At 46.8% G+C, this 12,779-nt stretch overlaps 1 protein-coding gene across 4 annotated transcripts; it reads left to right on the forward strand.

Annotated features, from left to right (window-relative positions):
• Positions 1–6,361: 6,361 nt before the first annotated feature.
• GJA4 (gap junction protein alpha 4) lies at positions 6,362–10,257 on the forward strand. 4 transcript variants are annotated; one of them, XM_007492765.2, is made up of 2 exons: positions 6,362–6,676; positions 8,219–10,257. In XM_007492765.2, exon 2 carries the CDS (start codon positions 8,234–8,236, stop codon positions 9,302–9,304), a length of 1,071 nt encoding a protein of 356 aa, XP_007492827.2. In that variant the 5' UTR covers positions 6,362–6,676; positions 8,219–8,233; the 3' UTR covers positions 9,305–10,257. The 4 variants fall into 4 exon arrangements, with proteins under 4 accessions (XP_007492827.2, XP_007492828.2, XP_007492826.2 ...); XM_007492766.3 differs by having other exon boundaries at positions 6,362–6,508; XM_007492764.3 differs by having other exon boundaries at positions 6,363–6,499.
• Positions 10,258–12,779: the final 2,522 nt, after the last annotated feature.

Here is a 12,779-nt window from a genome sequence, read left to right on the forward strand (position 1 = left end):
CAGGGCAGTGTATAACAGGATTATTCTTTATTCTTCCCCCTTATTCTCTGAAGCTGTGCCTCTCAATACAGCCTCAGCCATTAAAAGAAAGGATTGGACTAGATGACATCAGAGGACCCTTCCAGCTCTGAATCTTATGAGCCTAAAACCTATATATAGAAAATCTCTGTATGAGACAAGGAGGACGGAGACTGAAGCTGTGATGTCATTGCTATAGGGAACTCCTGGTTAAGGAAATTCTCTAAAACTTATAGAGAGCCATCTAGGGCTCTGAAAGATTAAGTGATTTGGCCAGAGCCACATAGTATCAGACATATGTATTTGAGAACAGATTCAAACTCAGGTCTTCCTAGCACTAAGGACAGTTCTCTGACCCTTATACCACACTATTCCTCATCACAGTGAGACCAACTCCTCCTACAGAATCCCCAAATCACATTCCAGCTTCCCTCTACACTACCTCCCATCCTTAGACACACAGGCAGTCTTGCACAAGCAAGCCTAGACAATGTCTCTTTCACGCTTATATACAATCCCATCACACCCTTTTCTTATACCCAGAGACACCCTAGGCATTCTTAGATGGTTACCCTCCCACCTGCACATGGTCTCTCTCCTACACACTGGCTCCTCACAGCCACATCACCTCTGCTGCACTGACTCACACGCTCTGTCACACTCAGACCTTCTCACTCACTCCCTTTGACTCACCCAGCCTCCGTTCATCCCTCTCTCTTAAGAAAGTTGATCCTCTCCCCTTCCTTCCCACCCTAACCGTGGGAACTCAGCCCAAGCCTTTGGCTTTTCCCTTCAGAATCCTGAAGCCGTGCCCTAAGGCACAGGATTTCCTAGAAGAGCTATGGGTAAATCCTTTATGCAGTCATTCTGGGGCCAAGGAACCGGTTTATCCCAGGATCCCTCTGTGGGATCAGAATATGCTGCTGTGCCTTGAGAGAAGAATCTGGAGACAGAAAGCATCTTTCAGATCCAGCTCAGGGACCAAACCGGCTACCAAAGCAGCTCAGGTCTCAGTCAGTCAATCAACATTTATTAAGCATCTACTATGTTCTAGATAGTGTGCTAAGCTCTGGGTGATTCACAGAAAAGCAAAAGACAGCCCCTGTCCTCAGGGGACTCACAATCTGGGCAGACAGCATGAACCATGAGGTTAAACAGGAAATAATCAACAAAGGAAAGGTACTAGAATGAATGGAGATAGGGAAAGGCTCCTGGAACTTGAAGGAAGCCAGGAGGCAAAGAAGAATATGTGCCCTTTGAAGGCGTGGACAGTGTCTATTTCTTTCTCTGTATCCCAGCATCTAGTACACAGTCTGATACCTTTTGGATGATCAACTCCTGACTTCACTGGTATAGTAAACTGGTACCATGAAAACTCCACCAACCTATACGGATCCATACCTTCCCTGTGACTTAGTCCAAGAGGGCCCCTTGGGACTTGGTAAAGTATAGAACGTGTCACGGACGACACCTGAACCCAGGTCTCAGAGGCCAACAGTTGGTTACCAAATATGTGTTGATTTTGTTGAATTGAATATCCAAATAAGCCAGGATTTTTTAACATATAATTTTTGTTTTAAAAACAATTTTTGGTGCTTTTTTCTGACATTTTGCTATTCAGACCATCCCTCTCCCGAGGTAGCAAATCATCTGATATAAGGCCAAGATTCTTTAAACTGCTATATCAAGTTCCATTTAGCTATCATCACCATAAATAATTTTTATTCAGCCCTTTCAAGCTTGCAAAGCACTTTGTATTCAGTATCTCATTTGACTCTGTAAAGTAAGTCCCTGTTCACAGAGTTAGTGATTCTTCTTGACTAAACCTATTGTGCCATAATAGGTGCTTAATAAAAATTTGGGGGCATCAAGATAGCATGGTGAATAGAGCACCAGGCCTGGAGTTGGGAGGATGAGGATTCAAATTTGGTCTCAGACACGTTCTAGCTGTGTGACCCTGGGCAAGTCACTTAACTTGGATCACCTAGCCCTTGCCAATCTTCTCTCTTAGAACTAATGCTAAGACAGAAGGTAAAGGTTTAAAAATAATAATAAATTATTATTTATTAAATAAGAATCTTATTTATAAAATAAGATTCCATGGGGCAATTCAAGTGAGTAGTGTTCTCAAGCTCTGAGTTCAACTTCTGCCTCCAACAATGGCTAGATCCGAGGTCAAGAATAAGTCCCTGATCACCTCAGTTCCTCAGGTCCCCCATCTGTAAAATGGGGATAATATCAGCAGCACCTACCTCACATGGTGGATGTTAGACTCAAACAAGACTGTATGTATAAATTTGCAAATTTTAAAGCTTACATCCATGTCAGCTGTTATTATTTATTAAAAAGGTTCTTTGCTTTATAACAGATACATAGACTATGGAAAACAAGAAGACTGTTATGTTAGTCCTACCTCCTTATTGTGCATTGCAAGAAAAATGAGATCCAGAAAGATGAAAGGAGTTGCCTGGGGATTAAACAGGGAGTCAACAGCAGTAGAGTCAGGACAAGAACCCAGGTCTCCTGACTCCTAGCTCAGGGGTCTTCCAGATACAGCCACAGCCCTTGTGAAGGCTGCCTTTATCCTTTCCCCCTCCCTAACCTCTCCCTTCTTCCTAACTCTCCCCAAGGCGCCACCATCCTGATCTACCAACTCAGCATTGAGTTGTAACCTCAGCATTATCCTAGATGTCCCTTCTGGCTCTCCTCACTCCACATAGCTGCTCTGGAACCAGATCTTGCCATTTCTGCCTTCACAGAGTCCCCAGCCTCCTGCCCCTTCACTCTACTCACTCAGAACCCACCTTTGCTCCAGCCCTCATCACTTCTCCCCTGGATTACTGAAATGGACCTCCCTGCCTAGAGACTCTCTCCACTCCGGTGCATTCTGCTGTCTACTGCGGCCAAAGTCAAATGACTTCATTAAGAACTGATCTCTCTCCTACTTATCCAATAATAATGATGTCATTGGTTGGTCAACTACAGAAGCTCCCGGGTCAAATACAAATATTTAGCTTTTAAAATCCCACACAGTCTAGCCCCAACTTCTCTTTCCAGCTTCACTGGACATTGCCCCCACTCTATCCAAAAGTCTATCCAAAGTGGCCCAGTTTCTGTTTCTCATAGCCGACACTCTGTCTGTCTCCCATCTCTGCTCCTTTGCATTGGCTCCAAGCCTTCAAAGTCCTGCCCCTTTACCTCTGCCTCAGAATTCCTCTTTCTTAATATACCCATTATATGTTAATTCCTTGGGGACAGGGATTGTCTTTTGCCTCCTCCCAGCACTTGGCACATAGTAGGTGCTTAATAAATGTTCTTGATTGATTGATTGATAACCTAAAGCCTTTTTTTATTCCCCCTGCAACTATTAGTGTACTGACTCCCAAACCACCTTTTATTTAACTTCTTTGCATATATTCATGTTTATTCGCTTTATATTTATACTTTATGCATTTTGTACAGCCACTTTTCTTCCCCATTAGAATGTTAGCTCCTTGCAAGTAGGAATTGCTTCATTCTTTATTTCCTCAGCACCTAGCACAGTGTTTGGCCCATATTAGGTACTTAATAAATTCTAATTGATTGATTGCTTTATAAACATTTGGTTTATGTATAACTTTTCAGAGACCATAAACTATATAATGGGAGGGGCCACGGATGAACAAGATTGCAGGGATTAGGGTCATAGACCTAAAAGTGGAAAGGAAAAATCTCGGATGCCATCTTAACCCACCTCCTCATTTCACTTTTTAGTTAAATTTTATTTCATTTTCATATCTGCCTTTTCTCCCTTCCATTATCACCATAGCTGGGGGGGAGGGCAAGAAAAACAAAACCTTTCTTTCAAATTTGTATTTCAAATATGCCTCAGTCTGTACTTTGAATCCATCATCTCTCTATCAGGACATCTTTCTTTTGACAAATGAGAAAACTGGAGCCCAAGAAGGTTAGTTAAAAAATGACAATGCCAGGATCTAAATCTAGATACTCTGACTCACAAGTCAGAAGTATACTTTTTCCATTGATAAAATAAGAGAATATTTGTAATTAGAAAAATTTAAAGAACAATATAAATGCTAGATACTATTATTTTTGCTCCCCTTAATTCACTGCACAGCAGGAATGGTTCCTTCCAAGTCACTTTACCTCACTGGGCCTCAGCTTCTCCATCATTAAAATGAGGAAGTTAACACAGTTGAGGAAATTGTTCTAAACTCTTCAAATAGGGATCATCTAGTTCAAGGTCTGCACCTTTCTTCCTTTCTTTGCCATGATGAATGCTGAATAGCCAATGCTGAGTGACCTTGGGAAGCATTTTGAGAAGATGTAAGGATGTGGAGATCTATGGAATCTATGGAATAGGACCATAGCAATCCCTATTTTCCCCACAAATTTGCATAATGGGTCAGAAAGATGAGGTTCCCACCGAGTTGTTCTGTTCAGCCCCAGGTGGCAGGAAAGTAGGAGCAGCTTGCTTACTCACTGATTAGAGGGTCAGGCCTAGAAACAGGAGATCCTAGGTTCAAATCTGGCCTTGGACATCTCCTAGCTGTGAGACCTTGGGCAAGTCACCTAATCCCAGGTGCCTAGCCCTTACTGCTCTTCTGTCTTAGAACTAATACTTAGTAATGATTATAAGACAGAAAGTAAGGGTTTTGGGGAAAATGGACATTGCAGAGAGTAGATTTGTAAGGAAAACCACCTGTTAAAATGCCATGTCAGGAATCCATTTGGGGCAGGAGTTGGTTGAGGGTTCCTTGTACTTCTGAAATTCTGTGATTTTCTGCTTGTCAGTCAGATCTCACCTCCCAGACTAGTTTCCCACCCTCTTCCCATCTCTGCTCTCCCACCAGCATCCCCAGGGATAGCACTGGGGTGAGGACAAACGTCATCACCTCAGGACCCTGATAGGCTCTCAAGGAGTCCCCCAGGGAGAGACAGGGAGGAAAGGGTCATAGAGGAGGAGGGAAGGCTGGGAGGCTGAGAAGCTGCCTGCTATGGTTCTCAGGCCCCCAGGGGTCAGTGAAGTAGGTGCCTCCACTCAGGCCTACGCCAAGGTCAAGGAAGAGGCCTGAAGGTTCTTCTCCTAGAAAGGTTCTCACCAGCCTTGCTCCCCACCCTAGTTCAAGGCTCTTTACGGCCTCTGGGCTAAAAATACAAACTCCTCAGGCTGGTGTTTAAAACCCTCCACAATCTGGATCCAACTTCTACTTCTAATTTTACTTTCCAGTTTCAGCCCTCTGTGCCTGAGTCAGCCAAGTCTGCTTGCTGTACCAAAGCGAAGCCTTCTATCTCCTCCCCATGGCTAGACAGCACTCCATTCTCACCTCAGTCTCTTAGAGTTTTTTGAAACTGAGGCACAAAGAAGGAAATTGACTTTTTCAAGGTGATGAAACCAGTTAGTGACTGAACCAGGACTAGACTAAACTACTTTTTTTCCCTGAATTCTCAGAACTGACACATAGTAAGGGCTTAATAAATCTTGTTGTTCAAGTTACTATTTCAAGTCTCCTGACTCATCTATAGCTATGCCACCAGTTTGCCAATCCTAGGGGGTACCCTCACCCAGCTTGGGTGTCAATACTCCCAGTTTTCCTAGCCTCTCAGCCTTGTGGACAGGGAGGGGAGGAGGGGTGGGGCTGGTAGTGGTGGTGATGAGGATGGTGGAGGAGGAGGAGGAGGAGGAGGAGGAGAAGGGAGGGAGGAAGGGAAGAAGAGAAGGGTGCATGTTTGCAGGTTATCTAGGAAATGAATACATGGCCAAGTCCATGGAAAGAACGTCCCTAAAGGACCAGGAGTCGCCTGGATCTATCTATCCTCTCCTCTATAGGTACCCAAAAACTTCTCAATCCAGCTCCCTTTTAAAATGATCAAGGCGAGCCTTCTACAAAGGAGGGGAGGGTCCAGGTCCAAGAAAGCTGCCTGAGGAGTTTTCTTCCAGGGCTATCTTCAAGTCTAAGGAGAGAGAGAGGTAGAAAGAGAGACACAGAGACACAAAGAGAGACTGAGACAGAGACAGAGAGCCAGAGACAAAGAAAGACAGAGACAGCCAGAGAAAAAGAGAGAGACAGAGACAAAGAGACACAGAAAGAGATAGAGACAGAGACAGAAGCAGGCTTGTTTGACTTTAGCGCTAGGAATGTGAAGCTCTAAGAGTGGGATTTTAGGCTTAGCTAGAGGGACCTTCTTCCCATCTCCTTGTACCTCCCTCCCCATCACCCTGAATCTTCTCCATCACCAAGCTCCCACCTCACACGAACAAACACCTATCTCTTTAAAGAGTCCAGCCTAGCTGGCCCCTGGCCCCCGCCCCCATTTCCTTCTCCCCGCCTTCCTCGCTATTATTAAGTTCGGGACAGCTGCCAGCTCTGTCCTGCAGGGCTCGGACTCAGACTCCCTCGGAGGGGCCACCGGCCGCCTCTCCGGGACTTCTTGCTTCCTTCCCCACGTGTCGAGCCTTTCCCACAGCCTCTAAGCCCAGGTGCGTCAGGTGAGGGGCTGGGACGGCACCACCGCTGAGAGTACACTGAGCCTAGGGCAGTGTTCCCGGGGCAGCTCTGTGCCAAGCCTTGGGGAGGGAAGGCTGGGTGGTAGAGGGCTAAGTACGCCTGGGGTTCGTGGCCTTTGACTCCTCCTCACCTGCCCCTCAAACCTCAAGGTAGGACCTGCTAACAATTCTTCCCCATTCCTGGGCCCGCTGTTTCCTGTTCTTGCTCTCAGAGGTGTGACCCCTGCTGCACCTGGGGAATAATGTGGGGGGTGGAGTGGGTGGGTGGGTGCCACTGGAGATGTCTGCATGGGGCTCCTGGTCCCTGCCCCTCCTGTAACTTGGACAATAACCCCAAAGTGAGGAGTGGCCCCTATACTTCCCTTCCCTCTGTGGGCTGTTAGGAAATTCCCTCGCTTCACCTGGCAAAGTCCCTCCCTCCCTCTCAGAAAAGTCTTGGTAAACAGAGGAAGGGGAGTCAGTTCTGGGATATCGGTCCGTGAGAGGTCTGACAACCTAGGTGGCTAGATCTGAACTGTCTTCGGTCTGGGAGCCGATATGACGACCCCCACTCTATCACTGGGGTGGGAGGTAGTATTTGAAGTGGAACAACCCTCCAAGACACTGTGCTGAAGATGGTGTAAGGGAAGAGTCCATTTTCACCCAGACTGGGCTAGGTGCTATTACCCCACCCCACCCTACCCTCCCTGGAGTAGAGGAGAGCAAAGCCAGGGCAGTTATGGACCCTGGAAATTCTGATTAGGAAACTCCCTTTGTTTTCCTCAATCTACCAGAGTTGAGCTAACAGAAAAAGTTCAGGAGAGCTGAGCCCAATCAAACTCTCCCATTATGCCTGAGTCTTTCCTCTTGGGGAAGTACAGAGACCTGAGCCCCCTCTGTCTAGCAAAGGAACTTCCAGGGAATGGTCCCCCTGGTTGAGTGGTTGAGGGGAACCTTTAGGAGAAGGACCTAAGAAATAGCTGCTTTAAGAACTGTGGGAAAGTGAGGCACTTGGTGGCTCAGTGAATTGAGATGGGAGCCAAGAGATGGAAGGTCCTGGGTTCAAAGACACTCCCTGGCTGTGTGACCCTGGGCAAGTCACTTAACCCCCATTGCCTATCCCTTACCACTCTTCTGCCTTGGAACCAATACAGTATTGATTCTAAGACAGAAAGGGCTTTAAAAAAACTGTGGGAAAGAAGAGTGGCTAGTGATGTGATCATTTAACTTCATTCCTTTCTGTAGGAAAGGAGATCAATATATGTGTGTGTGTATATATATATATATATATATATATATATATATATATATATATATACACACATATATATATAAGTACCCACTACTCCTTCCTCTTTGAGCTGATTGACAGGTGTGCCTCCCCCAAACCAGGTGGCTTCTCTATCTCTTTCCCTTCCACACACAAGGAAACACTCAAGGATCAGCTTGCTGTAAAAGAGGCTTTCTCTCCAGCCCACCTAGGGCTAAAAGGGCAGAGGTGAGGAGCCCCAGACGCTCTAGAAAGAGCAATTTTATCCTTCAACCTCTCTCCCAGATCCAGTTGGGTCCTGGTTACATCGCTCCTTCCCTTGACCTCCTGGCCCCCGGGGGTAGAAGAGGAGAGGGCTTGGGACTGGCTCTGTCCAGTGTCCAAGATCCTTTGCCCTGTGCCCCCATCCCTTCTCCAACACCCCATTTCTTCTCCCCACACAGAAAGACCGTGGAGCAATGGGTGACTGGGGCTTCCTAGAGAAACTGCTAGACCAAGTCCAGGAGCACTCCACAGTGATAGGCAAGATCTGGCTGACCGTACTGTTCATCTTCCGGATCCTCATCCTGGGGCTGGCGGGTGAGTCTGTCTGGGGAGACGAGCAATCAGACTTCGAATGTAACACGGCCCAGCCGGGCTGCACCAACGTGTGCTATGACCAGGCCTTCCCCATCTCCCACATTCGCTACTGGGTCCTGCAGTTCCTCTTTGTCAGCACGCCCACCCTGGTCTACCTGGGCCACGTCATCTACCTGTCCCGCCGAGAAGAGAAGCTGCGGCAGAAGGAGAGCGAGCTGCGGGCGCTTCAAGCCAAGGACCCACGAGTGGAGCAGGCGCTGGCCACGGTGGAGCGGCAGATGGCAAAGATCTCTGTGGCCGAGGATGGGCATCTTCGCATCAGGGGAGCCCTGATGGGCACCTACGTGGCCAGCGTGGTCTGTAAGAGCCTGCTGGAGGCTGGCTTCCTCTATGGACAGTGGCGCCTGTACGGCTGGATGATGGAGCCCGTGTACGTGTGCCGACGCTTCCCCTGCCCACACCTGGTGGACTGCTTTGTGTCCCGCCCCACAGAAAAGACCATCTTCATCATCTTCATGCTGGTCGTGGGGATGATTTCCCTAGTACTCAACCTCCTGGAGCTGGCACATCTTGGCTTTCGGTGTATGGGGCACAAGCTGAGGGCCCGGCAGACCCGGGCTCGGCCGGGGCCTTACTCTGCTGCCCTGGGGGATGGGGCTGGTATGGGTAGTTCTGGGGACCCCTATTCGGATCGGATGTTCTTCTACCTCCCCATGAACGAGACACCTACGTCGCCTCCCTGCCCCTCTTACAACAAGCTGTCTAGTGAACAGAACTGGGCTAACCTGAATACAGAAGAGAGCCTGGCCACCCAGAAGCAGGGCATGCTCCCTGGGCCGGGGCCCCTGCTGACTCATCCCGAGGGCCCCTACCTGGCTCAGCCCCCCCAGAACGGAGACAATGCCCTGAGTCGTCCTAGTAGCTCAGCTTCCAAGAAACAGTATGTGTAAGGGGCTTGAGTCTTGACCTCCACTGCCACAACCTCCAAGCAGAGCTCTTTTTTTTCAGGGAGAAGTAGTGGGGAGATATTTCTCAGCTTCTTGTCTTGAAGGTGCCTCCCTCCCAAACTGCATGTGAGTGAATTCTCCCATGGTAGAGGGAGTGATGCAGCCATGTACCTGGGGGGGGGGGTGCTGCAGAGTCTGGCTGCTCTAAGACCTCTGGCCTCCCCAAGGACCAAAGAGACCTCCAGCTGAGTAGTACGTGATCTCAGGTCATGGTTCATTGACTTTTCCTGGGATCAAGAGAACTTTATCCTATCCTAGGAAAGCCAACAGTGTTGGCAGTACTGGGCCTGTGTCGACCCTGTTGTGGAGGCCCAGTGGGTCAGACTTCCCAGATCAGGTCTTTGTTTCCACCTGCCTCCATCTTGTTTCATTCTGATCAGCCTAGAAATGGGGTGGTGGCTACCCAGAAGAAGGGACCCATGTCTGTCCTATGCTCTCATCTACAAAAGGGGAGGAAGGAATGTCATGTCCCTTCAAGATTGAGATTCCTTGATATAAAAGTCCTAAGGAGCAGGACTCCCACATTGTATTCCTCTTTGGGTTTTGTAAGCCTGAGTAAACAAGCTCATTGATGTGTTCCATTGCCCAGGTAGCCACCCTGGTCCCAGGTTTAAAAATACCCTTGGAAAGGCAGAGATTGGGTTATGATCCACCCTGTTGGCTCCCCACCAAAGGGAAGCCCCTCGCCCACACACACATATTGGAGCCACTGGGTCCTGGTCAAAAGCTGTGACTCCCTTTTCTGTATGCTCTCTTGGGTTGGGTTAGCTGTGTCCTCACTCCACCCTGGAAAGAGAGAGCTGGAACAGGGCTGGGAAGAGTGGGCTTGGAACCTTTCCCCCATATTGTTTGTTTGTGTTTTTTGTTCTTCTAAAATAAATGGGACCTGAACATAAGTTGTAGCCAGTGTGACCTCGTCTTATTAGTGTGGGAAGAAAGGAGGGGATGTGGGGAGGTAAGGATGGAGGGAAGGGAGAGGGAGGATATCCTTCACTAGCTCCTTCCACCTGTTAACCCTCCAAGGCTTCGTCATAATAGCTCTTCTCTGTCCTTTGGTGCTCTCATCTACTCCCATGGCCTCAACCCTTCCTTCCCAGATGCCCTCAAATCTATCCATAAGCTTCTCTTTTCTCACTTCAAGATTGCAAATCCACCTAGATGTCCCAGTAATACCAAGGACCTAATCTGCCCAAATCTAAGCTCTTCTATAAACTATTTCTTAACGTGTTTTTTAATCCTGCCCTTTCAGCACCCTCCCCATCCCACCACACAGAGTCCTACTGAGTCTGCTTTCAATGCATCTTGGCCACAGGATCATAATACAAAACTGGAAGGAACCTCAAAGCCATCTAGACCAACCTTCCTCTTTTGACAAGGGAGGGATTTAAATGGCCTATGCAATGTCCCTCCAGATGCTAATCAAACATCCAGTTTCAATTCTAGGGTCTCTTAACAACCTGAAACAAAATAGGTCCTCAGCTGTCCTCACTGCCTCTTAATCACCTCTTCTCCACTCTGATGGCCACCACTCCAGCTCAGAGCCTGACTACACTCACTTGCCTACCAACAGGTCTCTTCTATTCCAGCTTGTCCCTTCTCCATCCCCACCTGTGGGCTGTAAGGAAATGCAGCCACCTGCCCACCTCACCCTCACAGCTGTGCCCTCCAGACCCCTTCTGGGACCTTCTGGCTCTTGATTCAACCACTTCCCAGAATCACAGAACCCAGGAGGGAGGGGAAACAAGGAGAAGAGGGGACCATTACTGCCCTGAAGCCAAGCCTGGACCCATCCTTTCCCTTTATCGCCTCTGAAACGGTGATTTTTTTTTCAAGAGCAACTTTACTAGTGACTTAAAGCACAGGATTTTATTGATAATTGGGAACTCTGGTGAGAAAATTCCCTCTACCAAGACAACTCAGCACATTCTGGACAATTTATAGTTTCAGAGTTGCCCAGAGCACTGACCGGATGTGATTTTCTCAAGATAATGTAGCCAGTATGTAGGAAAGGGGAGACTATGAACCCAGGTTTTCCTGGAAATAAAACATGAGCCCCCAAAATGGAATGGCATCCTGGGTCCTAACTTTAAATTGTTCCTCGTCTCACTATAGAGATAACACAGCTTCCCCAGGAAGCAGCTCTTGTCCCTAAAGCCTCTGTTAGCTGCTGCCATGATTTCTTAGAACAACTCTCTGTGGGACTTTCCACTATTGCCTTCAACATCCACTCAGTGGTTTTCCAATCAAAGCTGAGGCCCTTCCCTGCCTGGAATCCCCATGTTCTGTTATCAGAGGCTTCCCTAAAATCATTAATCCTGTGTACCTACATGATGCATTATCAGCCTTCAGATGTATCCATCTCGGGCCTCGCACGCATACATCCCAGTGATGGCAGCATACAATCACCAGCAATACTGAGCAAATGGATTCTCCCTATATGCGCCCTCACTATTGAGAATTCTTGTCTTAATACATCCCTCTGACTATGTCACTCCCCTGCTAAAAACAAGCTAACAAAAACACAAACAAAAAGTAAATAAATAAAAATAAAGCCAACCCTTTAATAGCTCCCCAAAGCCTACAGTAGGGCGTAACCTTTTGATGTTGGCTCTCTTTGGCAGTCTGGTGAAGTTCCTGGTCCCTTCCTCAGAATAATAACGTTAAATGCATAAAATAAGATCCAGAGGATTTTATAATCTAATGAAAGGAAATCAATTAAGTTACAGTATGTCAAAATACTTTTTAAAACAAATTCACAGACCCCAGGTTAAATAATTGTTGAGATGATCTCTTAGGTACCTTCAAATGCTGAAAATCTGGAGATTTTACAATATAGTAGATAGTATGCCAGACCTAGAGTGACATTTCCTAGCTGTATGACTCTGCATAAGTCACTTAACCCCCAATGCCTAGCCCTTACTGCTCTTCTACCTGAGAACCTATACACAGTGTTGATTCTAAGACAAAAGGTAAGGGTTTTTTTTAAGTCTGAAAATCTGTCAGTCTCTGGGTAGTTACAAAAGGAAATAATAAATAATAATAATAAATCATAGCAAGCATTTGTATAATGCTTTAAGGTTTGCAGTGTTTTACAAATATCTCATTTTATCAGCTAACAATAAATGTTACCTAATAATATTCATTTCATCTATTGTTGTGGAGTTCAAATAGAAACAATATTAGGACAAGTCTATCCTGCTAATATTATTTTAGATTTAATGGTTTGCCCACAGGCAGATAAAATGACTGCTTTTTGTTTTTATTTTTATTATCAATAATAATAGCTAGTTTTAATATGGCACTTTAACATTTTCAAAACACTTTACATATGCTACCTCATTTGATGCTCACAATAGCCCCCCCCCCAATATAGGTGCCATTATTATCTCCATTTTTTGGATGAAGAAACTGAGGCAGA

This window comes from Monodelphis domestica, chromosome 4 (assembly GCF_027887165.1).
Source record: "Monodelphis domestica isolate mMonDom1 chromosome 4, mMonDom1.pri, whole genome shotgun sequence".
In the NCBI taxonomy this organism is placed as follows: domain Eukaryota; kingdom Metazoa; phylum Chordata; class Mammalia; order Didelphimorphia; family Didelphidae; genus Monodelphis; species Monodelphis domestica.

Bases quoted from the DNA above. Each gene is read 5' to 3' on its own strand.
- GJA4 (XM_007492765.2), top strand. From the start codon at position 8,234: ATGGGTGACTGGGGCTTCCTAGAGAAACTGCTAGACCAAGTCCAGGAG.